Raw genomic sequence first — 27,962 nt, forward strand, 5'->3', positions numbered from 1 at the left:
TCCCTTTCCCAGCTTGACCATGTTATGGAGCCTATACCACCCCAAGTTCTTCATACACTCATCCAATCTCTACACGGAGGCTGAATCAAAATCTGGCTTTTATCTGACTGTTACCCAACCTTTACACCTTACTGATAGTGAGTACCCCCAGTGTATTTTGGGCTACAATCCTATCTCCCTATGGGACAGTGAAGGCACCACTGACCATCAAAGACTGTAAGGGGGGGGGGGGTGCTGAGAGTTTCTGAATAACAACAATCTGGAGTAAAACAGTTCCCACATTGGACATTGGCACAATAATGATAAACCTCATATAAATAAGCAATATTCTTCTCTTAGGGCTATTATCAAAGATATCACTGGTTCCACATAACTATTTGTAGTGTGGCTCCTGGACCAATATTTGTGTTTCAGATAACATTTTTGATATTTATTATAGATAGTGAGCATAGCAGCCCCTGCTCCTTAGCAGTAGAGGCTGCCATGTTGCTAATATTCAGTTCTCCTCTTAAGGAACCTTGCAGGTTACTGAGCATCTCTCTCGGTAGCTATCTCTTTAAGAGAATTATAACAAATGGTATGTCTTACACTGAGCTGCTGATGCTAATTTGACAATGCTGGCAGGCCTTTGGGCGGTACAGTATATGTGGAAAATCTGTGAAGGAAAATCCTTTCTGTGACACTTTAACACATCTTCAAAATGAAGATGATCTAAATTAGCCCTGAACAGAGCTTTGTCTTCAAAAATCATTTATCTGAATTAAAAATGAAGCGCCTGTGAGGGGATTGGCAAGGTTTACAGCAGCCGGGCAACATAATAAAAAGTAACAAAAAAATCCCTGACCATAATAATAATAATAATTCAGCGAGATATTAAATGGGGGTTGGGGAGACCTGGGTGATTGCTGCAGTGCAGACCCACATTCAATAAAGAGATAATGGAATAGAAAGATGCTGTTTATTGGTCTGTGACTCGTGCTTCTTCCTCTCTCATCTCTCAGATCAAGGTTTTCCGTGACATTTAACCCCTTTATTACGCCAAATCCCTGCATCACACTGCGGCGTGAAAGGCTGTTAAGGATTTATTAGAATACAGTTACATCCCAACCTCCTAGATATATTGTGTGTCTAAACAGGAAAACTCTACATTTTTGGACTCTGCTGCGCAACTTGAATTGACTGATGTGTATTTCCCAAAAGAAATGCATCTTTGACCAACTTTAAATATAAATGAAATAAACCCTGCTATGGGCAATGTCCTCAGCACCACCACAGCTCAACGAGGCTCTCTTTGCAGTCTAATGTATATGTCTGAAATGCAGAATTTGTGTATCTATGTATGTATAATATCTAAAATTGCAAAAATGTGAGTGTCTTTTTTGCTCATGCTTCTGCTACATGTACTGCTCTGTCCAACTTTTTCTAGCAGGCCACAAGTGAATGAAAATTATACCCCATTGAATTTGGCAAACGACTGATGCAAAGGAGTATGAATGGAGAAGCAAATGGTGGCTCTTGGAAGATTCAGGGTCATGTGTGTGTTTTTTCTTGGTTGATGACACACACATATATGCCAGTGTTTATATCATTGATAGCACGTTGTGTTGAGGAGATAAACCACCAAAAATCATCTGATAATCATAGGTTGAGGTGCCTACGGCAAGTGAGGGCACACCAACCGATATCTGGCCTAAAATTGTCCAGATCTCGGCAGGTTTGATCTTCCCGTCAGATCAGGGACCGCATCAGCTCATTTATGCAGCCCTCTGCCTGATGGCCCATGTATCTGCCGTTGTAATGCAATTGTTTGGGCCTAGGGCCAAACGATCAATCTTTCCTTTAGAAATACCTTTAGCAGAACCCGCAGGCTCCAGGTGCACTTTAATGGCTTCGGACAAAGCCGTGGAACCAACGGGCCCATTGGAAAAGATTTGATTGCGTTATCACATGAAGGAATTTATTAAGAAGCAACACAGGCGTGTGCCCAACAAGTGCTTTGGCTGTTTGTGAGTAGTGTTTATGTTTAGGAATGCAAGGTTCTTCAGAGACGATTACTAAGAGCAAAATGTAAACTGTTAATAAACAGTTACTGCTTGATCTGCAGAACAAGAAAGTGTACCTCAGTGATGAATAACATGTGGTAGAAATGATGCCATGCATTAGAATTTAGAAAATGAGGTCAGTTCCCTTCAACTGTGTTATTAGCCTGTTTACACGAGAGCAGCCAAATGACCTAATAATTATTTCATATGTCAACAATGTAATAGTACAATACTAAATTACTACAATTTATTAATTTGTATTCTCTCAACAATCTTTAATACTTCTTATAATGGATGGCTCACAGTCTCTTATTTCATCCCTAGTCAAACTGTCCCTACTGGCAAACATGCCAGCGCAGAATACTTGGTTGGGGGAAATCCATATTTCAACCCTTTATTATGTATATAGAGATGGCAGTTTAGCCTTTTCTTTAAATATTCTCATATTCATATTCTCACTTCTTCTCACTGTACTTATAAATGTGTGTAGCACAACTTTCCCTATCTATGGCTTCTAATAAAATTGACCATAGAGTGAATGTGAAAGGCAGTTGCCAGCTCCTTGTTGTAATAGTAGGATAACCTAAATACTTTTACTGAACCTTTTACGGGAAGCAAACATTTTCAACAATAGCTATAGGTCAGTTGGACAGTCCTGCATTGTATAAATAATAGGGGCCCCAAAATGTCTGTTTATCCTGGGCTGTGCTGTAATTAAGTATGGCCTTATGAAATGGTATAACCATATAGGCTACAGATCTTCCTACTTCTCTTTGGTGCCAAAGATCATATTTTCTGTTCCACCATGCTTTACTTAAAATGATACATGTACTTGTAAGGTCAGATATTTCTATGATGATGGGTGTAAAACTGGCAACAGGAGTTAAGTCTCCATTAATACTAAATCACATACAGTAGCCCTGATACCTGATAGCTTACATCTGCCTGCAGGCATGTGTCCTAACAGTACAAACACTTAATACTGCATAACTGTACAAACACTGGATATGTGACTATGCTTTGTGCCTTATTTTCCCTGGGAAATTCCAGTAGATCTCCATAGTTGTAACCCTTTACGTGCAGCATTCCATTGAGTTTGGGGTGCCTATTAAGGGCTGTGATGGGTTATTTGGTAGCCTCTATATGGACTGGCAGACTACAGGAGACTCTGTTTGCAGTACACATGGTCTTTGTCTCCAAAACTTGCCTCCAAGTTAGAAATAAAAAAATAAGTACCTGCTTTGGGGCCACTGGGAGCAACATCAAAGGGACTGATGAGCAACATGTTGGGGGTCACTGGCCACTGTTTGGGGATCACTTCTTTATATGGTCTCTACAATAGCCCAAGTACAGCAGCCTAACCAATCATAATGAGCTCTTAATCTGCCAGGTGCTTGGCTTACTCAGCTTGTGCCATCTCCCTTGTCTGCTATGGGAAGCAATATTTGTAAAGGACATGTAAAGGCTAGAAAGGCTTGCACCATTTTCGTCTCTCTAATGGTTTGCATAAAAACTGTGAGTTCAACCACTGAATTTATATATTCTACTTGTGCATAGAGATTGACGTTCTACGGACATGGGAATGACAGTCTACCCAATTAGCACTATTGCTGTGAAGAATATTTATCATTTGAACTGTGGTGCACTGTTGCTGCCATCCTAAATTTTGGACAGCCTGGTCACCATATGTGACTTGCTCCAGTTAGGACATGGTTGACTTGAGAGACATGTCAGCTGAGACATTAACTCATTCATTTTCTACCAAAGGGGGGTCCTTGAACACATCTATGGTGACTTTCTTCAGCTAATTAAATGGTGACAGGGTAACCAGTAGCATTATAACCTTGTATGATGTGTGTAGTACCCCCTCATTTTTATCTTCTTCAGTTGCTGCCTCATTTGATGTATAATATTTTTATATATTCTTTTTTAAATGCTTATAAAGAAAATTTCAGTATTGGGTGAAAAATTGGAAAAATGTAGAGAGTAAAGTCTGTTGATACCGCGGCGACTGGAGGGTGAAGCAAGGAGCTATTATAAATGTATAGCAAACAGCATGTGGGATAAATTCTGTGTTGGACATAAAGCTGTATTATATTCCACAGTTGAAGTTACAGTTGGTTTCTAAAAAAAATGTAAAAGGGACAAGTCCAAAACAAATGCATGAATTTGGCATTTTTCTGTATGAGCTATTAACAGGCCAGCTTGGCTTACAGATAGTTATTACTACTATATGCTCCAACGTCTTTGTTTTTGTACATTTGCTATGTAACCTCATCTTGTAGCTGTAAAGTTCAACTCCCAATTAGTAGCTTATTGCCTAGGCCTGGGAGCACTCAGCCTTCTAATGCTGCTAATACATAATTTAGGAGGCATTTAATAGCTTTTCACATTTAAGATTTAGAAATTTAATGACAAATATTATGTAATACAGACTGCCTTAGTCAATGCTTTACACCTGCTAAATGATGGAGGAAGGCCAGATTATATTGCAGTGCATTTAGTCTAAACTTCCCTGATTGTTTTTCCCCTCTCCTGTTAAGCTTTAACCCCCATATGTAATAAAAGGCACTAAGTTTGCCCAGTAGCAGTAACCCATAGCAACCAAACAGGTGACAAGTAAATTCTGCCTGCTGATTGGTTGCTCCTGGGCAAACTTAGTGCCTTATGTTGCATAACCCCATTAGTCTCTTGTCCTCTACTTCTGACCCTATTTGTAACCTACCATGCTCTCAAAGGATGCTGGGAGCTAAAGCTCCACTTCAGGATTTGGTGACAACCCCTGTTCTGTAACCATTTTCCCTTTTCTTTAAAAAATGTCATCATTTAAAAAGCCTGGGAGGGCGTCCCCCACCTAAATCCCACAGCAGAGGCTGGTTGAATCCAAGGCTGGCTTTGCGCTGGATGGTAATTGCTTTGGACCGCAGGAGATCCCTTTAGAGTTGGCCCCTCCGTACTGCTGGAGCTGTTTAGTGGATGGGTTAATGACGGTGAATTTCCCAGGCCACTCGGCTAACAGCTCACATACGTTATGCATCTCATCTTACTGAGCCCCAGTAATTACACATTCAGAGCTTTTTTCTGTTCTCTTCAGCAAGGTCTCCGGAGAAGCGCCAATCAACAACCACACTTTTTCTCTCCTCTTTTTCCGTTTATTTCTATTTCAGCTCCTGCCCTTTTCTCTTTCTTATAATGGTTTTTAGCTACTGCCTTCCCTTTTATTTATATCATTTCGTCGCCCTTATTGCTTGCGTATAAAACAGGTATAATGCCAAACAGAGCCCTCTGTAGGCTGCCAGTCCACATAGAGACTATTAAATAGCCAATTATAGCTCTTACTTTCACCCCCAGGAACCTATTTCATGCTTGTGAACCTATTTCAACACTTTTTTCCACTTGAATGTGGCTCACTGCTATAAAAGGTTGGGGACCCCTGCCTTACATGTTGGACACAGGCAACATTTGACCAGGACTGAAAACCCATAGCAACCAGTCAGCAGGTAGCTGACCTGATCTTGTGAAGTTAAGACTCCTTAAAGCAAACATCTAGCTGCTATGGGTTACTGGAACAAGCATGTTTCTTAGTTCATTTTACCCACCTCCTGTTAACTAAACATTCCAGCATCGTCCCATAGCCTAAGGCTGGCACAGGACTTTGTAAGTTGGAGTTCAACAACGGCTTCATGCCCCCAGGGTGCCATTCTTATACTTTTAGGGGAGCATTACACAAAACAATATAGCAGAACTTCTCCAGCCCTGACAGCTTGGTTAATCAGCTGGCTTCTCTTATATTGTTTTAAAAGTCAGAACTGCCAGTGCAGAGAGGGAAGAAATGGGCAGACAGAAGAAATCTCAAACCATTAAAGAGTATATTGGAAAGTTGATAGCATCACTAAGTTTTAGCAGGCAAAATGTTTTTTAGGTTTTTATACCCTTTTATATTTATCTAGAACAATGTGATGTACTTTCCTCTTTTCTCTCTTTTACCTTGTTAGGCTACTTTGTCACATTGCACTCTGTTTAGCACATCTCAGTATCATTGCCCCCTTGTTCCCATTCACTGCACACTCCCAGCATCGGTGCTACTCCTGCTCCCCCCCTATCTAACTGAGCAGCCTGCTGATTGGCTGGAAAAGATGCTTAGCCTTGGATCAATGACCAGAAAATCAATTGTTTCTTCTGGCAGTCAGGCTGATGACTGTAATGGCAGATCCTGATGGCCTTGTAAGTTACCCCCATGCTCGGGAACTGTTAATGCGCATTGATAGCAAGCGGCCCGGCAGCTGATCCCTGCCAATAGCTAGCTTGCTAATGTTTAGTGCCAGGGCAGGGTGGCTGCCAGGGATGATCGCAGACTCCGAAGGCTGATCCTGTTATTCTCTGTCCCCTAGAGAATGCCTTGTGATTATACTCATAGCACTGCTCTGATCATACAGTGATTCTTCTTAAAGGGAAACTGCCTTCACAATCTTTACTTTTAAGTGCATTTCAGTATATATCATTATTCTGTACATATATTTGTGAGCTGTATAAAATAGTTTATTTTGAATAACGACCGCTAAGCTCTGTTATTACAACTGTTTGCAGAATTAGCATTCCCAGGCCTGTTTCTTAAGACTTGGTTCCCCAGATTATGTTGGACTTCAACTACCAGAATGCTTTAACCCTTGCTGAAGACTGCTGGGAGTTGTAGTCAAGAAACATCTGGGGACAGTGGTTAAGAAAACAGGTAATCCTAGTGGTTAATTTAATTACTCTCATTGCTGCAAATCCCTAAGCTCACTGTAACATAATGCAATGTTATTGAAATGGGACATTCACTTTACATCATACGATTATGATGCAGTTCCACTTAAAAACCCTCTTTCCTTGCTAGATGCTGATATATATATGTATATATATATATATATATATATATATATATATATATATATCAGCATCTAGCAAGGAAATATATATATTAAATATATATATTAATATAAATAATTTCTGAAATGCTTCAGTCGCAAGAAGCTCTGTAAATTATCAGTGTTCCTTCAAATCCCGTTAGGCACCCTATGTATGTATGTATATCTTTATTTATAAAGCGCTACTTATGTACGCAGCGCTGTACAGTAGAATTCATTAATACAGACAGGGGGTTAAAGATAATGGATAAATACAAAAGATAATGGATAAATACAAAGTACAACAATAAATACAAGGTGCAGTTGCAATAAGAGTCAGAAACACAAGATGAAGGAGGTCCCTGCCCCGTAGAGCTTACAATCTATATGGGAGGGGTAACTAACAGACACAAATGGGCAAATGTAAGTGCTATAGGTCACAGTGGGTGACATTACAGTATAAGTGCCCTTGATACAATAAGTTGCAAGTCCATGGAATTAATTTGCTTGGTACATGAGCTCATATAATCCTATCACCCGTTTTCCTTCACACCCAAGAAAGTTTTATTGGCAGCATTTTAAAGAAACAGTAACGCAATGGCTGCAATTAATTGAATGGGACTGGCATATTTGCTTTTGGATTTTCTTTAAAGTCTTGGCAGTGAGTTGGTGTCTCTCTTGCACCCAAATCCAAAACAACAGAAACTTCTGGTTACTTTCAAACCACCCGTATTTATACCCCTGGGGAGATGAAGGTAGGTGCTTAAGAGTTTGTGGTGTGGGAGGAGCAAGGTGTGGCCTGGATGTAATGGGGGAGTGGTTAAATACCCCTTGGGTTCAGATCGGGGAAGTTGACATCTCTGTAATGATTCCTTCTAGAAAGCAATCTTATTCTGTCTCCATCTTAAAGTTACATTGGTAATGGTAACTGAGCAAAGGGGTTGTTCACCTTTACATTCTACTGGTCTTAATTTTTTTTATTTGTTGTTTTTCAATTATTTAGGTTTTTGTTCAGCAGATCTGCAGTTATTAATTTTAGCAGCTATCTCGTCCAAATTACCCTAGCAACCAAGGAGTGGTTTGAATGAGAGAATATGAATAGGAGAGCGGCCGAATAGAAATATTAATAAATAACAAACAATAACAATAAAATTGTAGTCTTAAGGAGTAATAGTTTTTGGTTGCTGGGGTCAGAAGAGGAAAGCAAATAATTTAAAAAAAATAAATAAAAAAATGAAGACCATTTGGAAAGTTGCAAAGAATTGCCCATTCTAGAACATAGTAAAAGTTAAGTAAATTGGGAACCAACCCTTTAAAGAGATACTGACACCAGAAATGACACCTTTGTACATTTATCATAACATTGTCTGATCTGATTATCTGATCCCCCTGTTCCTCTATGAGGGGGCGGCCATATTTGTGCAGCAGGAGGCCATTAGCATTAGAAGCTATAACTGACCGGCTGAGAAGGGACAGTCAGGTTGGCAAAACAGTCAGGTTTAGGAACTTGAAGTAGCAAATATTTACAAAAGCAGCCATATCGGCAAAAAATTATCAACTTGACCTATAGGTAACTTTAAATGTACACTGATATTTTGAAGAGTATATTTTTTTTAGTGTCAGTATCAATTTAAGGACCAACCTCAGTCGTGAAACATATAAATCTATGCTGGGCCGGCATAGAGTAATTGTACTCTATTAATGGGCAGTAACAAACTAAAAGTTTTCCTTTCAATGGAAATTTCCATTTATGCTTTTGTTCTGCTGACTATGTCCTAGTGAGGCCATGTCAATCCATGGACTGCTGGGCCACCATATCCTTCTGGCTTCTTGTAATGGGATTGTTAAACAATAGAATGCCTAAGGGAGGTGGAAAAGGAAGCTGGTGGCTAGACAGCAGTGCTTAAACTGCAAGAGGAGCCATAGAAATCCTGGGGAGTACAGCATATGCATTCAACTATTAATATTTCCATTAGGCAAATCCATATGTAAAACTAAATGGATGCATAACGTGTCCCTTTAAAGGGAAGTTTTACCCTTCAATTTTGAATTGTATAAACTATAAAACAGTACAGAGATGTGGCTAGTCTGAAGGTAATTATGATCAAGAACTAAACAAGCTTTCTACTTTGACAATTGGCCAATAGAGACCACTGTTTCTTTGAAACGTATAATGAATAGTATAGGTGGATGATTAGTGTGGCTCACACTCTTCATTAGAAAATAATGAATATATGATAAACACAGGTTTATAGGCAGAGTAGTGTATACAATAGTGTTCAGGTCATCCCATAGAGTGGACCTCTAATCACATGTTCTTAATATCCTCATGTCATAAAAAGAACTCTGCAGTCCTTGGGCAGAATGGGACCCATAAATATCTATTGGAAGGCCAACAGATCTTGGAGTTATTCTCCCCAGTGTCTGCTGCAATGCATTGTGGTTACAGTTAACCAGATACAACTGTATGGCCACAGTAATATATTCAACCTTTGGCTTTTACTGGAGGTGAATGTTTGTCCCAGTGTGAGATGTTGCACATTTTGAGTTGGCCAATGGTTGGTGTTGTTGGGTCACGTGCATAGGACGTCCAACTTCATCAAAAGTCAAAGCTGATTTTAGGTCAGGGCAGAAGTGATATTTATTTTGGTCTTGTAGTAGTTTATTCTGTTACCTTGGAGGGGTAAATAAAACTGCCATATACATAAAGGCTGTCATAGGGAAAATGGGGCTTGTAGCACAACAACCTTTAGAAGCATTATGTTATGTAAACACTCCACCCTTAAGTGGGAGCCCTAAACTTCTGCATTGCCCCTTGTTCCCTAAGAAATGCAAATGCCTCTCTACAGATCCTACGGTGACATGTGGTTGACAGCAATAAGAGCAGCCTCAGCTACATTCAGTGGCGAGACGCTGTTCTTAATGAGCTGTAAGTATTGAGCTTATGGTGCTCCTTTTTGCTGTGCCTTTGTGCTCATCTATGCAGGTGCTGACACAGGGTTTCTGAAAGCCCATTCCAAATGTACATTTTAGAAAAAGAATGTTTTAGAAAACCCATGTTAAGTACTCGGCTAACACATTTCCACTGGCTAATTTGTTTACTGAAAATGCATTAAAAATGAATAGACCCAGAGTTAACAAATTGAACCACAGAGCCTGAAAACTGATGGAAAAAGAGCGTACCCGCCGAGAGGGACCTAACTGCAATTTGTGGTGACCTATGCATGAATCTGCAGGACGTTTGCAGGGCGTTTAGTCATGCTAACCCATAAAGCTCACACCTTATGCTTGCCGACTGTTCTTTCTGGAACCGTCAAGGGTGGGGCTCTTAAAAAATGAGCAGTGTTAGTCGGCATGACTTGATGAACTTGAGGTACGGCCCAATCCAGGCTAGAGTATTATAGAAGGCTGGTCTGAACAGCAGGAACTTTTTATTGCATGGGGGCGCACTATCATTGGAATTGTGATTACTGGCTTGCTTTTTAACTCAACTGAGCAAGCAGCCAGTTGTAAGTGCCTGTTTTATTGATGAAGACAAACAGAAAAAAAGTGCTCTCTATGCATAATACTTATAACCGCGTACATGTGCCGTCTGTGCATAATACTTATTTACATTTATATTATCGCTTAGTCATAAAATCTTTCATTCAGTGAACAAGTTTCCTGTTATAATATGCTGAGCATTGTAATGTTTTTGTTGGTTCTTTGAATCTGCTTGCCCACCTACCAGTGAGTTTGTCTTTATCTCTAGCCCAGTAAATTGCATATTGCCCATAAACTGGTGGTATTTGTCATAATAAATGCTTCTGCTTAGTCAGTCTGGGCCTATAAAGGGACCATTATTCCCTGAGCACGCCACCTTGTCTGGGTCAAACACCTCATTCTGCATACTCCTCTGTAAAGATCTCTGTTGTTCCCTTTAACATTACTCTGCAGACCTGTCTGAGACTGAGCTCAGTTGGAGCTTCGGAGTCTGCTCCCCAGTGACACCGCAATGCGCGTGCAGCTGCATGGAAAATATAATGCCTGCTACTTCTCCCTCCACAACCCTGTTATTTCAGCCAGTTTAATTGTGTGGGGTCTCCGAAATCCCTGCGCTAGAATCAGTAAGCATATAATTATACTGAAGCAGAGGCCGCTGGGAATAGGCCGTGAGCTTCCTCTCAGAAGGAACCAGAATCTATTCCTACGTACCGTAGCATTTCTTAAATATTACTAGGCTGTGTGTTTCCCTGCATACAGTAAATATATATATCATCCAACTATCCCATTCTAAGATCATTTGTACTTTTGCCTCCAGCTGTAGACTGAATAAATTCTTTTTAGACCAAATAAGAATTCTTGACCAATAATAATCTTTGTGTGCATGCTTGCTTGTCATTCAGTCAGCCTAACAAAGTTCGTATTCAGCAGAAATTTACTAGGGTAGTCAGCCAGGTAGGCCACTCCAAATAAGGTGGGTTAACTCCACGTACTCAAAAATCACCAGTCCATGGAAAATTATTGCCCTGCATACTTTTTAGGGTTTATGTAAAAAAAAAACTCAAATCACAAAGACATTTATGTTACTTTAAAAGAAAAAGTGGAGAAATGTACCCTGGGACCTATTTTTTTTTTTATTTTTTATTTTTTTTTACAGTCGTAACTGATCCCACAGATTGAAAGGAAACCGTGATAGTCTGTCTTTGTGCTTTTGGGACCAGTTTCCCACCCACTTTGGGCTGACAGTGTAATGCAACCTTTCCCTTGCCTTGTTCCATTTTGAAGTAATGGATTCTGGGATTTGAAGTCCCTCCACTTACCAGAGTGGGTTGTGCACAGCTTCTCTGGAAAGCAGAGGGTTTTCAAGTCCCAGAATCCACCACTGCACAGTGGAACAAGGTAGTGGGGGTGGCATTACACTGTTTGCCTATGTAGGTAGGGAAAAGGTTCTCAGACGTAACATGGCTATGTTTAATTCAGTGGAATCAGGTATGTCTGTATAAAAAATATAAAAAATATATCTATATTGATTTTGGCAGTTCAGACACTTTTTTCCATCTGAAAAAACTCACGTCAAGGGGGATATATTTTCCCATTAATGCAATGTAGATAAGTGTGAAGAGGCCCCTGATCTTTAGGGGATTTTATCCCTTTGTTGATTTTGACAATTATATCCATTTATGATTCACCCAAACGTGCCCCACATTTCAAAAAGCTGTTTCCTATGCTTTTATTTATTCCAATATGTCCTCTAGCATCATCATATCATTCACATTCTTATCTGCTGTGTCTTCATACTCGTATAATATAAATGTATATATCATACACAGTGCACTGGTTGAAGCTCCCCTTCCTGCTTAGCATTCATACTAGCCATATGATACTACCCCTTTGGCACGGTTTATACTGAACCTGAGAAAAGAGGCAATTTCCCTATCAACAGCTTGCAAGTTCTAATTATACGGATGTGTGCGTGTATAGATCTATATAACACACGCAAATATTTATTTTTTTTGTACGTCAAAGCCATGTTGAACATATGAATGCTTCTTAGTGATGCTATTTGGCTTATTCTTAGTGCATAGTCCAGTCGCCAGAATTGTATGAAACTTGTGCATCAAAAATAATATATATTCTTTATACATAAAAAAACTAGAATGCTTAGACGACATGGAATGTTTGCATTTTTGTAATTGTTTCCCTCCCCATTTACACTTATTCACTTACTCTACGTAAATCCCCTGTAGAGGTGTAGCGGAGCTGTTAAAATATGGTGCACGCTTCAGTTGTTCCTTTGCTGCCAGTTACCACATTTCCCTTGGCTTCTGCCATGCTTCATGCAATGCCTAGGCCTTCCCTCGAGGATCTCCGATTGAAATTTTATAATACTCATAAATATGTGAAAATCCTGCCGGTAATTTGTTGAAATAGGAATTCGGGCAACACAGCTTTTCAGGCAAATTAGGAAATTATATTTATAGTTTTGTTTAAGTATTTGTCATTTTTAAAGCAACCTTAACCTTAAAACCATGCTAAATTGTGCCTAGTACAGTGATGTATACAGGGTAGGAATGGTCTGTCGCTCCTCTGCCTACGCTCTGCCAAAAGCCCCCATAACAGCTAATTTCCACTACATCCCATCAGGCCAGTCCCTAATCCACCCCAGTGTTGGAGAATCCTAACACATAACAAGGAATGACAGGAGGGCTTTGGAGAAAGTAAAGAGGATTATGGGACAAAAGACAAGTTCTCTAAGTGAATCTTTAAGATGAGTTAAAATTGGTTTTATTGGTGGCGGTAAGATTTCTCTGCGCAGAGGTCTTTATCTATTTTGCAGTTTAGTAACCTTCTTGGTGAGCCAATTTTGATCAATCCCCATTAGCTCATAGCATAGTTATGGATAAATAAACATGTGACCAAAATGGTCACACTCTTACTCCATCCTGTAATATCCAAATATGAAAGGGTACATATGGTGGGGAAAAAAATGATTGAGCCAGTGAATTATATTTTTTAAAATACAGAAGGAATATGCTATAAAAAAAGTGCAAGTGTTTCAGGCTGATTTATTGAAAATTTCCCCAAAACACTACTATTCCCACCCATTTGTTCCACTTCCTGCTGTCTCCTTTGCTGTGCAGGTGAGGCTGACCTGCTAGGAAACTAAACCTGTGTTTGCTTGTATGACTGCAGGGCTGTGATTGGCTATCCCCCTCCTATGGGGGCAGGAAGCATTAGAACAGGGATCCCCAACCTTTCTTACTCATGAACTACAGTCTAATGTAAAAAGACTTGGGGAGCAACACAAGCACCATAAAAGTTCATGGAGGGGCCAAATAAGGGCCCCCCCTGATTTAAACACGGACAGATCTATAAGGAGGTCCAGTAAAGGGGCCATTATTAAAGATAATTAGAATCTTTAGCCCAGAGTTAATCCAGCACCATATACTATTCATTATTGCCTACAAGATTGGGATTTTCACTAATGCTATGTGTCTCTCCCCACTTATATAAGCCCCCATAAATCTTGCCCTTGTTATCCTTCAGTGTAAGCCCCTTTCCACTTCATTGTAGCTGCCAATGGGGGCTAGCCTTACAGTTTTAGAGCGTCTTACTAGAGCGTATATTATGCATGTGCTGCAGAGACCCTTTCTGAGCCTGCCACCAAATGATGCATTCCCTTATATTCCAAACTGTTGCTTTGATGATTTCTCTCACTACACATTTAATTTATTTATGCAGGTTACAGATAAGCCTACGCTATGGGTAAATAATATTGCAAATGTTACACCGCTTATAGACATTCGCCTCACGTTCATCCCAGGGCAAGCTAATGATAAATCTGCTTCAGGTCTACTCCAGCTTTGTATTTAGAAAACGTGCCGCCTCACTGGTGTGAGCCTCAGCCTTGTCTAGAAAACAAACTACGTAAAGCCATAAATTCTGAGCAGCGAAAGGGAGCCGCGCTATCATTCCAATATCATTTTAAGCATGGATATTAAGCTCTGATTCTTGATTTACTGGATGGCTTTTTAGGAACGGGCTACACTTCAAGACCCTTTAAAGAAAAGGGCAATGAATAATACAATACTAGTAAATGTCATTGCATTGCACGAAAAAAAACCCTTAGAAATATGGAGGATAACATGGTAGTTCATACTGGAGGATTCCTAGTAGTGCTTACACGGATTAGGATATTTGCTACGAATAAGTTGGGGATTAATATCCCGTATCACTGCCAGTCACATTATTATTAATTAAATTAACCAAGAAACCAAGAGGTGTGTTTTTCTTCTTTGGCTTTGCATATAAGGCCCATGCTATGGCAATTGTTTAAAAAAGGAAAGGCCAAATGATTCTGTTCGAAAACACCTTATAGTAATGGAACTTCATATAGTAATGTGGAGCAGTAACTAGGCCTTTGCTTCCATTTCTTTTTATATTACTAGTTTGTATGTACCTTTTATAACCAACTGGGCCAGAGTCAAAACCAGCCTATAGCCAATCAGGGATTGAGAATGTTCCACAGCTGTAGTAGTAGCCAACAAAGTCAGTCAGAGAAACATGGATTCATACATGCAACTTCTAGGCATCTCACACCTGATTGGTTGCTTTTTGGACTGCACTTAACTTCTATAGCCTTCAGTGAAAAGTACAGACATATTATTTGCTTTGATTGAGAAAGTTCTCAAGCACAATGCCTAAATGCTGAGATTTTGCACAGCTCTCCACTGCCACTAGAGCTTTGCTTGGCTTTAAATGTGTTGCATGTGGTTGGCAACACCCATCATTATTGGGACAGATGCAACAATAGCATTAGTATTAGCCAACACACGTGGATTTGTAGTCACTTGGGAGATAAGTTTTGCAAATAAGATTTGCAAGATTTAGTGAGTTCTGCTGGGACTAGTCCAATTAGGGCTACTGAATTGCATGTTATATTTAACATTGCTTCTAAAGGTCCCTCAGCTAAAGCTTATGCTTGTGTCCATGAAAATCTGCACAAAAAGTGATGATCTCTGTACACCACAAATAATTTTGAGCATACTTTATTCAGTGTGTGTTAATACAGAATTGGCATAATACCACCAAGTCAGACAGTAGCTTGGGCCCTTGATAATGGGTGTGTTGGACAATGGTTACCACAGCTGAAGTCTCAGCAAATGATAAATCTAATTAACCACAAATTATGGAGGAAGGATTTTTTAAACTAGGGAATCAATCAGGTATCTGCAAAATATTTTTTTTCCTGAGTTTGATCTTATTATGGCTTGTATGAGTGAGGAACGTTGTGTTCATACCATGTGCCTCTCTCTACCTGTCTCACTGGCCGTCCTTTCTTTCTTATCTTTTTCTTTCTCTTATACATGCGCACTGCCACAGGGAAGAGCGGTGAACATTTCGATAGTCCGCTAACCCGGGACGTGCCAAGATTAGGCTGCGGTCTGCCTCATTATAAGGTTCTAAAGTCCGCAGGGCAGGCGACTCTGCAACCCGCGATGTAGAAAGGACTCCGGTAAATGACCTCCTGATCCTCTATTTTACTCACTTTTCATTTGTAGAGAGGACAGGGGTGATTCATTAGTACTACTAGCTGACATGTTGCTTTTTGAACATTTTTTTTTTTTTGAAGAATTATTGTTAACCCTTTCAGCAGAGTGTGGGTTGGAACAGGGTCAAAGTACAGAGTGTCCATTTACATTCAATTTGTTAACAGAGGTTGAAGCTGCTCCCACTATTAGTGGTAAAGATAGCAATGTAGTAGAGTTAGCTCAGGAGTATTGAACCAGATGAGAATGTTGGAAGTGGTGCCAACAACTACAAACCTATCAAAATGGCTTTTACACAACCCCATTGTGTTACTGTCCACATTTTGGTTTTAATTATGTTGACTGTAACCTACATTAGTGGGGAACCTAGAAATGCTACCCCATTCAAACACCATTGAATTGTGTGTCTTGGTGGGTTTCTGTTTTTGACGACTTAGTGATTGGTTTGGTGTTTGGGAATGCCTGAATAAATTGTATTAAAATGCTTGTATGAAGCAGGGGTTGCTGGGAAAACAATGCGTGGGACTGTTCAGCTTTCTCTTCTGCTATTTTACAAGCTTTTGAGAAATGCAACATTTATTTTAATTCATGTAGAAAACTCCAGTAAAGTTATTCAGTGCTATGCATCATTTGGAAAATATCCAACATGACATAAACTTATAGGGGTAACTTATTAACTTCCACACATTGTATTCAAGGTCTTGTAAGCCATACCAGTACACACAAGACCAGTAGCTTGTTACGTGATGATTGGTTCGTATGAGATTCTCAACATTGTACCTGTTAATTACAGTAACCCCTTTAAAGCATTACATATGGGACCTGCTGTAGAACTTAGTCATCAAGAAATTGACATTAGTGACATTAGTGATTGAATTGGTTTATGATTCTTCCTGTATCGTCGGTTGTGTTTGGGTTTTCTTTTCCCTATTTATCTCCTGACTGGTGTATAATTTCTTCATGAACTTTGAACAGCTCTTTTGTTGGCGACTGTTGGGGTTGTTTCTCAAATCCCCCCCCCCCACTATTTTGTACCTTTGCATCTTTGCATGCTTAGCCTACGGGTGTTAAATATGGAAGTTCTGCTGGAATGATAACTGGCCTTGGTTTGGTGGCATCTTCTGTTGATTATTTATGAAATATCAGAATTTCTGACCAATGCATTTACTGTACAGCTAAATTATATTGTGTATCCATAAAGGCCTTTCAGTATTTCTTTTCCTAATGTTACAGCATTTGGCAAGGCCGCGTTAGAATGGTTCCTTGATTTGTGGTCTGGTTCATCACTATGCCAGACTGACACAAGACCAATATCTACTTTGGAGAATTGACAAAAATAATTGTATGCAATTTCATTATTTTAATCCAAGGGTTATTAAAGCTTTGACCTGTTGTGTGTTGTGTTTTTTTTTTTTTTTAAAAGAAGCACCTGCAGTCATGCTGCCAGCCTTGTTAAAATGATTGGTGGCCCTTGGGGACAACAACAGTTGCTCATTTGCTTTTAATCTATTAAACCTCCAGAGATTTTAACCAGCTTTATTATTTTTAAAATATATAGAACTTCCTCAGCATAGAGTTAAAAATGCAGCATTCAGTAGGAAAATCTCTGGTCCTTTTTTGGGTTGTGTGATCTTGACGGTCCTGTAAAATTTGCTGAGGAAGATGCAGATGAGGTTAAGGGTGGCTGGAGAGAAAGCAAAGGCGGGGGGACTGGGGTTACCAATCAAAGAAAAGAGAGTTGGGACTCTTAATACCTCAGGGGAGGGGATACACCACCTGTCAAACAGACAAACTAAAATGCATAGTGAACCTTAATGCACCCCATATCACTGGATTTCTTGTTTAGCAAGAATAGTAATTAAATGTTTTGTTTTGACACTTTCATGGCACTTCAAGGACCTGTGTCAGAATCTTGCAAACCCTTTGCAGCGAGTTGCATCAAACTAGTGACATTTCATTCTCTTGCATCACAACGACTGTCCTTTCTGTATCAAAGCTAATAAAATTGCTTGGTGGGCAAATAAAACCACAAATTGCATTTGTACAGATGTTATTAGCTGCTTTTAATATATATATGGTGTCAAACACTTACACCCGCTGTTCAACACTGCTATCACTTTTCATTCCTACAATAAATTAGATTGATATCACCATTCACCCCCTTCGTCCCACCATTATCTAAATGATCCTGCTATGAGCATTTAATCACTAGAAATAGTCTCCTGGAGCATAATTTGTAATATTTGGAATTTGGAATGAAGTACAAACCCAAAAAAATTACTGAAATGTTTCCAACCTGATGACAAAGACTTAATGTCGGCCTTTTGGAAAGGTGGTCATAGTCAAAGTCAAGATCCATGTGATGACCTCTTAAGGCTGGAATCCCCAATCTTTTTTTTTTTTCTTTTTTTAATACCTGTGAGCCACATTTAAATGTAGAAAGAGTTGGAGAGCAACATGAGCATAAAAAAGGTTCCAAGGCACCAAGTAAGGGCTTTAATAGGCTATTGGTAGCCCTATGCGGACTGGCAGCCTACAGGAGGCTCTGTTTGGCAGTACACCTTGTTTTTATGCAACCAAAACATGTCTCCAAGCCAGGAATTCAATAATAAGAACCTGCTTTGAGGCCACTGGGAGCAACATCCAAAAGGCTGGTGAACACCATGTTGCTCACAAGCTATGCCTATAATTAAGTGTGTACACGCACGAAACGCGTCAGGCACTTTGATTTTAAATTGAAGAATAAAGATCGCTTTTTAGCAGATTCCTTGTCCGGTCGTGCTTGAAGTTCCTCTTACAGCTTTGTCACAAGCTACTCATTGGGGATCATTGTCTTAAGACTATAAAAGAGACTTCATACATATAATATACAAACTCCTTGTGATATACATATCACAGGGAAGTGGAGGAAAACCCATTTTTGCATAATTGCATTATGTGCAAACCTTTGGGCAGACTTTTAAAAGTAAAAATATTTAATAATAGTGAGTAAATGCTCCCATAATACTCTCCTTTACCTCATGGAATGCCTGATCATGCAGCATTACCAAGTCGGCAGTGGCTGGGGGGAAATGCTAAGGTGTGGTCCAGCAACCACAAGGGGGACATAATAATGTCATCATTTTGTTGCTCATAGAATTTTCATCTGTCACTTTTGTTACATTTAAGGAAGTTGTTGGGAGCTGAGCAGTTGCCTAACAGGCAACAGGTCACGGGAGTTGATTTCCCTTTCAATGTATTATTTGCTGTGATTTCAAGTTTCTTGATATACTAGAGTAGTATATGCTTATTGTTTAGTGTTATTCAGTGCATGTTATGGTATTGTAGGGCAAGACATATATGTTGGACTTTCAGTGTAATGAACTGACCTATTATTGTGATTCTTTCTCCATACAGATCTCAGACCACTGCCTGATGTAGCCATGACAGGAAACTGCACGCGGGAATGCACAGAATATGGACACTCAGATACATGCTGGATGCCTGGCCAGCCTTCCCCCAACCGCAGGCCCAAAAATGCCCTCAAGCTCTCCACTTTTGTGCCTTACCAAGACAAGGGGAGTCAAGAGCAAATTGGCAATGGGAACCCCAGAATTCCAGAGGAGCGCATTGGAGGCAACAACAACAGCACCACCAAAATGGCTAACATCCAGCTGTTACCGACTTACAGTGCCTTTACAAGTAACAGCCATGAATCATGTACGGACTCCCCAATGGAGGAAATCCCACTCACCCAAACCGCTGACTTCCAGCATGCCACAACTCCTTCCTCTCAATCTGCCAAGAGGGAAATATACCTGTGAGATTTATATGACCTTATATTGGCATGTATTGGACCGAAGGAGTATAGAAAAAAATTGGATGTTGCCGATTTTATCCAGGAACCTAAACCAAGCTGTCTTTTAAATGAAGGAAATTGAACAGAAAAGTGATGACAAATTAATGCTTTATGGTTCATGCAAATGCTTTTGGGGTTGAGCCTACATAACGTGTAGTGGGTTTTTCTGTTTTATTTTATTTTTGTATTTCAATGTAAAACTCCTAATCACCCTCAACATAGACAATTCAGTGTCATAAAGGTCAGAACTGGATTTTGAGAGGGGAAGCACATTTTTTAAGGAGTAGTTTTTATAAAGGGAACATGTGCATTGGGTTTCTCTGCCCAGAAGAGAAACTGGAAATGGAAGGAGGACTCAATAAGCCATTATGGTTTGGTATTTGTGATTCTGAACAGGGGGGAATGATACATTATTTTGGTGCTGTCATGTTTTCTGGTAAAGAGCAATGAAAATGCTCATTGATACGAATTCCTGTCTAGCCATAATGGCTAATTCATAATTGAAGGCTTTTGTAGCTATAGAGTCAATCCTAGAGCGGTTTGGAACCATTTTGTTCCATAAACATTTGCTCACTAGACAAAATGTCCGCCATTAACGCACTGCATGCTACAGATTTTTCCTTTTGGAAGTAACAATGAGCCTATTATGATGAGAACTGCAGAGCAACATTTATCATACATCTTCCAGCAAATACTCATTCTGAAATTCCAGGGGGTTTTATTATTTTTCTAAGACACCTTCCATATAATATATATAATGGGGACCCTACAAGCTCATGCCAACATGTAACTGGATCCCTCTATTTTTTATATTTTGTTCAACAAGGTTTTATGTTTGAAACATTGCATGCTAATTTAATTTGAGCAAACAGTAGGTATGGCAGATGGGATGGTTTGATCACTCCTTCTTGGGTCGGAAACCCTGAAAGCCAGCAAGCATAGGCACAGGCATGTTATTTGGGGTGATAATAGCAGCCCTCCTGTGACCTGCAGTGGGAAACAGCTTCCACCAAGTAGCTGATGTTTGGTTTCCGCTTCAGTAATGTTGATCAAAACTACCCATGAGCTATAGTAATTACCACTGTAAACATAAGCAGTAGCATATTGTCACATCACAAGCCATATTACGTGGCACAAAAGGTGAAAATTAATATCTCTGCCTTGAAGGGGATTCCCATCTGCTTTCAGATCAGTTGACTTAATGCCCAATTATGGACTATCTGTAAGATGGTTCAGCTCACCTAAGAGGATTCTCAGATCACTTCTTCCAGACCATTTTATAGTCCCATGTAATTTCAACATCTAGTTAATTTTTCACTTCAACAAAAAAAGTCAGTAATATTTATATATGATGCCAGTTGCATCTTCAGTTTCTGTAGCTAGACAGTAGAAAGTTTTTGGGAGAATCATTGTGGAGTAAATACCAAAGGTGCCATCTGATCATGTGGATGAATGCTTAGGACAGCCAGATGGGGACCAAACTATAACTGCATATCCAACGCATCCATAACAGGGTAAGCTGCGAGTTTGACCGGCCTTTTCATGTAGACTTCTGTAAATACAATCCCTTTGAATGATGATCAAGTCTGCCTGATTTCAGCTTTTTATTGTTGTAAGGAGCATTTGTTTATTTATTGTAGTTTCCGTTCAACTCTGCAAAGTGTTCCACAGCAGCTGGGCCACTTTGGACAACTTTGGGTAGGATTGCATGGAGACAGCTGTAGATGGTGTTCATGGTTTTTGTCCGTATTTCCATTTAATTTAGTTTGTTCTTTAAGAGAGAAAAAAAAAAAACGCTTGAAAGCCAGAGTAGAATGTTTAAGTTCCACGTGTACTGTTTGATCAGACACAGTGCACACACAAGGGTGGGAGTAATTCTGCCCTTATTGGAAACCAACTAGATCAGTGCTGTCTCTGATTTTCCATGTCGTGGGTTTCACATGTTTGGGGGCCAGATTCTAATAAAACAGTAGTGTCATACGAAAAGGTTCTGGGCGCATAGATTTTATAGGTGGCCACATCTGGTCCCTTGGGCTGGGCCTTGAGTTCATCAGTCTTGAACTAGTTACCGTTCTTTTTAAGGATCAAGCAGCATCCACCTTAACATTTCAAGACCCATCCGCATATGTTTAAACCCAATAAAAACACCTTTTATAAGTTAACCTTTAATGCACCGTATGGAAAGGGAATCAAAAGATGCATTGCATTGCTTAGACCCACAGAAGGCTTGTATTTATAATAGAAATCAGCACCCTTTGCCTGCCAAAGTCAGGGTCCTGGATTCAACAATGGCTGATGGTAATGGGTTGCACACTCCTGCCTAACATATAACGGGAGCTTGCAAATTCTGCATTGACTTGGGCCCCACCAGCACTAAATTGGCCCTGTGGATGGGAACTATCCACATGGAAGTACTCATCTTTCCTAGCAACCCTGTCTTTATTCTCTTCCTTTTAATTTTACTATGTCTTTTTTACTTTCCAGTGACTTTAGCCACGGAGAGTCTCAAAATGTGTAATGCACTAGTAACACTCCATTTGTGCATGGGGCGTGCTTCCTTTCATATTAAATCCTAATCCGTTATGGAATTGCACTATAATTCTTGATACATCTACAATTTGTAGTGTTTAGGTTAATATAGAAAGTAGTTGCTGATATTCAGAGAAAATACCCTGTGGTTTTTTAAGCATTGATTATGTTAGTCATTGGAAATATAAATAATCTTTTAAGGATATTTGATTTTTTTTTTTTATACAATCTAGAAAATGTGTTTTATAAGAAGGGATGTGCCCACTCGCACAGATTTGTTCCTTCTGGAGAAAAGCAGAGTATCAACACTGGGTACGAGAGAAATCACAATTGTGTGCCACAGACATCACCCAGGGACCTTAAAACCACTGACCTATTAAGAGCCCATCCTAATAGCTACTTTAAAACCTCTTTAGGGTACCATTATGCATAAATCCGCTGTTGGGTGTTCTTCCATGTATGACTATTGAGACAGAGTGAACAGGACTTTGCATTTCTTTATATTTTCATTTGCAATGGTAGAATGCCTCATCAGAGCCAATCATCTTTCACTCACTAACAAATTCCGCATTGCTATGAATAAATGTTCCGTGCAAATAGCAAGCGATGTTGTGTTTCTTTGTATAGACATACATGGAAGACGAGTTTGAATGTAAGCGTAAAAACAAAATATCTGGATATAGATCATCATCCATTGATTTCCAAAAAATTCACCCTAGCATAAGGACACCCTGACCCTTATATGTATATGTGTATAAGCTGAAATGTAACATAATGAGAATTTATTTCCACGCGCACAAGCTGCTCTGACAGGCTAATATTCTATAGACCTATCTTTTAGTACTTAATTTTAACCTGCTGCTTCCGTCTTTACTGCACTCCCTCCCACTCCACCCCGGTCTTTCTCTACTCGCATCAGCTCTAATGAGGAACAGAAGATTCTTTAAAACCTTCAGGTCTAAATCTTTAGTAAATCGAAGTCCTTATTACCACATGCATTTGACCTTGGTCACTCTTCAACGAGCTTAATTCTAGCTGCATTTGGAATATGGGTGGGGTTTATAATGATAGAATGTTATTTTTATGTCAATGTAAAGAAGCCTAAAACAAACTCTTCCTACACAGGGTATTTTATTATGGTACAAAATGGAAAAAAAACACAAGAAAACAAAAACGAATGCCTGGGCCACATTCAGATGCATTGAAACAGACTGATAAGTGCAAGAAACCTCTTCCAAATAAAACGTATTATATATATATATATTTATCAGGTCGTGCATGAATAGGGTAAGCATATATCCTGACACTTGATCGGAGGGCATAGCTTGACCATCTTAAAGCCATACTTGCTCTGTCTCTCTAGCAACAGTTGGGTTCATGGCATTTCCTGCAGTCTCTCACATTCCTAGAACTTGCCAACTGTGTGGATGTAGCTATTTATATGTTTCACATACTGTGAATAGATGTATTAATAGTTTGTCATTCTTTAAAAAAAAAAAAACCTAAAAAGCAAAAAAAACCAGAAAAAAAAAAAAAAAAAAGAGGGCAATGTTCAAAGTACATAGAAATATGTGTATTTGTTGTAGGCCAGGCTGTTTTTCCACGTACGGTATTCCATTTTTTATTCTATGCATGTCAATACAATTCTAAGGCATGGAATTTTCAACCTTGCTAAAGACATTAGCAGTCAGGCTTGCCTCTCAAGAATAGAATGTCTGGAGCCAATATCAGTGCTATGTGTGTTTTACTGCACTATATACATCATTAACCTGATTGGGAAGCACCATGGGAGGATGCTAAATGGAAAGATTAGCGGCACAGCTCCTGGCACTGAGGGGTGGCTTGTGGATAAGTGAGCTTCAAAACCTGGGAATAATCAGTAACCAGTATAGTATAGGATAGTGCAGTTAAAGGGAGTGTTCATTAAAAAAAATGGTGTCATATATTGAGGTAGTCTAAGCAACTTGCCGAAAGGTCTTTAGTTTTTGTCCTTTAAACAATTCCTATTAGATAAATTGTAGACTTGAGTGAAGTAGAACAAAATAAATCTAAAGACCAGTTGGCAAATGCCTTAAAGTACCAAGTACAGCATATTCAATCTTCAGTCAGAAACCTAGTTCTGTGTATTCCAACTGCATAAAAAAAATTGTATCCATGGCTACGTTTTGGAGCTGGGGGCATTGCAAAGCTTTCTTTGTGAATGGAGAAATGTTTGGAAGTCATTTATGCATATTATATTTTCTATACAGTAGCGTTGGATGGGACCTGCTAGAATCAGAGAAAGTTGGGTGTTATGATGTACTTCTAGCCAAAAAGTCACATCGACAGAATGACATCATTGTTTAGCTGTGTGATGTAACACTAGTGTGGGGCTCTAATGTTGTTCATTCATACAATTTTTTAATTGAAAAAGTGAAGATAGCGCACTTGAGGTGGCACTTCATCCCTTTCAAATGGACGCATAAGAAATAGGCATGTCACATGGCTGCTTAGCAACTGCTTAGAACTCTGTTTTGTACAGTTGCACTGAATCCAGAACAGTCTTGCAGCATGCATGCAATTGCATTCCTAACTAGCCATGTGGATCTGAGTTTCATGTGTGTCCAATTTCTAGGGGATCAGGTGGCCACATGGGAATTTAGACATTTCTCTTGGCATAGACCCATGTGCCATCATGGTTCACTTCCCTTGAGTTATTGCGTGCAATAGGAGGAACGGTGAGGAAGGAGAGGGCATTATACTAAAATCACTTTAGCTCTACAGGATTTCTTCTGGAAACGATAAATACCAAAGGCGAGACACATACAAGTGATGACACACTGTGCCACGGAGTGGCGAAATTCGGCAGAAAACACATTTGTGTTTGTGGAACGCAATTTCAGTCTGCTTCAGAAAAAAAACACAAAATGGTGTATTCAAAATTTGTAAAAAAAAACAAAAGATTCAAAGCCTGAAACTTTAAGATTTTTAGTGTTGGTTCACTTTGCCTCTGGAGGTGTCTGCAATGCAATGCGTTGGCGACTCGTCCGACCAACGGTAGTGGGGGGGCTAACACAAAGATTTCATTTAACTGCTTGTGATGCTGCCTTGTTTTGTACAGTTTTATGTACATGAAAGTGTTGCTTTTTAATATAAATCTTTAAAGAAATATATATTAAATCCCTCCCCGACAACAAAAAAAAGAAAAAAAAAATCTCGAACGGAATTATTATGGCAAAATATGTAACTATTTTTAAGATGTTAAATTAATATGTATAATCAGACGCTATCATTGTTTTTTTTCTCGATTTGTAAGAAAAATTGTTGTACTTTTCCCCAAGTTCTCCCCCCCCCCCCACCCACCAACACAGTGAACTTTTTTTGCTCTGGGAAGATTTTTCTACCTTTTTTCTTTCTACCTTCCATTTTGCTCTAATGACAGTCACCCCTTTATAAATTGCACGGTGCCCGGAGAGGTCTTGTGAGGAACACAATGTTAAAGACCTTTCTGGAACCTATGGGAGTTAATCCTTTTATGTTATTAGCCCTATGAGCACAATCATATTTTTGGTTCTTTCTTTAATTTTCTGTCTTTTTTTTATTTTTTTTGGTCTTTAATTGTTTCAGCATGGCAAGAATAAACAAAATGTGGTCTGTCTTACCATTTTTATTTTCCAGATACATACAAATTTTTTCTGTTATGTTTGCGGAGCTGTCAAATAAAGAATTTCATTGTAATTATACTTCCAAACGACTGTTAATGTGTCAGATAATGGGTCATCGCTTAAGCCATGTAACAACAGAGAAGTGATACGGGTGTCGGACACAGTGCCACACAAAGAAGAGGTTCTATTGTAGAATTAAGGGACACGTTCATATTCTATAGAGCAGGGATCTCCAACTTTTTTTACTTAAATGTAAAAAGTGTTGGTGAGCCACACAAGCATTAAAAGCATTCTTTGAGGATGCCAAATAAGCACTCTGATTGGCTAATTGGTAGCCCCGTGTTGTCTTCTGGCCTGTCTGGAGTTAAATTGTGTGTCTGTGCTTCCAAACCTGGTCTCCAAGCCAGAAATGTAAAAATGGGCATCTACTTTAATGTCACTGTGGCCAACAATGGAAATATAGGACTGCCAGAGAGGGTTTCTGCAGATTCAGGCAGAAGGTCCTAGTGCTGAACACATTAGGTGTATCACTGCATGGATCAATAAGGAATCTCTGGTGCTGACTCTCTGCTAATTTAATATCAGCACTGTACCTTTCATGATGTATTCATCCTTCCAATTTATTGGCACATGTATTGGGGTCTTTCTGACAGCCTGTCTGATTGACATTTGATCAAAAACCACCCACATATCTTTCAGAAGTATCCTGACTGACCGAGGGACCAAAATTGTTGTGTTTATGTTGTCCTTTTTCAATGGGTCCACATAGGAGCCCAGTGGCACTGGGCAAAGATCAGCTCTTTGGCAACTAATCAACAAGTGTATTTGCATGTAAGCTCAAGTTAACTCTTACCACACTTCATGGGATAAGAAAGAGAATCAGAGCCTAATCAAAAGACACCGCTTTACTTTAAAAATGTACTTAACCCCATAGTGACAATGTCAGCTGCTTCGGACTGTGTAGAGCCAGCCTAAGGATGGGGTCTAGGTCAGAGTAAGGGGTAGGCAATAGAGAAACATGCCTAGGTTCCAACTGTGGGGGCTCTAGCCACATTCCTCTTCTGTCTTCTTATCTCATGAGATGTAGGATTTAGTAACAGAAAAATGTATCACTTTACACAGTTTTAAGGCAACTATATTCATAAAATCCCACAGACAAAAGGGAAGCACGTCTCTTTGTGAAGCAAAGTTCATACCAGTTGAGATGGGGAGGTCTTGTTTTTCCCTAGAGAATTCGGGTCTCAGGAATTTCTTTTGTTTTGGATATACCCCAACTGTATCACTTTAAAGTGATAGCACGTACAGTGTCAAGTCAGCTGCTGAGTAGCCCCCACATCTATTGTTCCTGCAGGCTTACTAGTACCTATATGGTTACTGTTGAGCAGAAGACAAGGAGTAGCTAGTCAATGCTGACTCATACAGCCTGCCGCTAATATAGGATACCTGTTATGAAGAAACTAATATAGCTTGAACAAGCATAAAATAAATACAGAGGCTAAGTCGCCTGCACTGGATAGTATATAAATGTGTTCACAGTTGCTTCCTGTGGTTAATAGTATTAAAAGTATATTTCTGAGCCCTGAGATGCCCCATGGGCAGCATTAACACACTTTCAGAGGTAAAAAAAAAAAAAACAGCTCACCAAGACTTTTCACAACTATAATATTAAAATAAAATAAAAATATACATGCTGGGGACCCATAGAGATTAGTTTCTGCAGAGCTTCTAACCTGATGTAAAAATTTTTTTTATCAAACTTGGCAAGAGCTTTCCTTACAAGTAAGTAAACAAATGTAATGGTGGTTTCAATGCGGTCAGAAGAAAATGAAGACCATCTACTGCTGGGATTAACCTCCCATAGTGCTATGAATGCAGTGGCAGGGCTCAAACGCTATAGGGGAAGGGTGTTTCTGGACCTAAAAGTAGTGAAAGTTATTGTTTTGTTGCCGATTCCTTCATTGGCTAGTATCACCCCACTTCTATTGATCAAA

At 39.5% G+C, this 27,962-nt stretch overlaps 1 protein-coding gene across 7 annotated transcripts in view; it reads left to right on the plus strand.

Moving 5' to 3' along the window:
• The window catches only part of pcdh1 (protocadherin 1), a 125,395-nt gene extending 99,346 nt beyond the window's left edge, over nt 1–26,049 (plus strand). For 5 of the 7 annotated variants that reach the window (XM_012958418.2, XM_012958411.3, XM_012958416.2 and 2 more), the window contains one exon: nt 19,357–26,049. In XM_012958418.2, the coding sequence (XP_012813872.1) occupies nt 19,357–19,763 (407 nt within the window). In that variant the 3' untranslated portion in view covers nt 19,764–26,049. 7 annotated transcript variants of the gene reach the window in all.
• Nucleotides 26,050–27,962: the final 1,913 nt, after the last annotated feature.

This window comes from Xenopus tropicalis, chromosome 3, assembly GCF_000004195.4.
Source record: "Xenopus tropicalis strain Nigerian chromosome 3, UCB_Xtro_10.0, whole genome shotgun sequence".
NCBI classification, from domain to species: Eukaryota; Metazoa; Chordata; class Amphibia; order Anura; family Pipidae; genus Xenopus; species Xenopus tropicalis.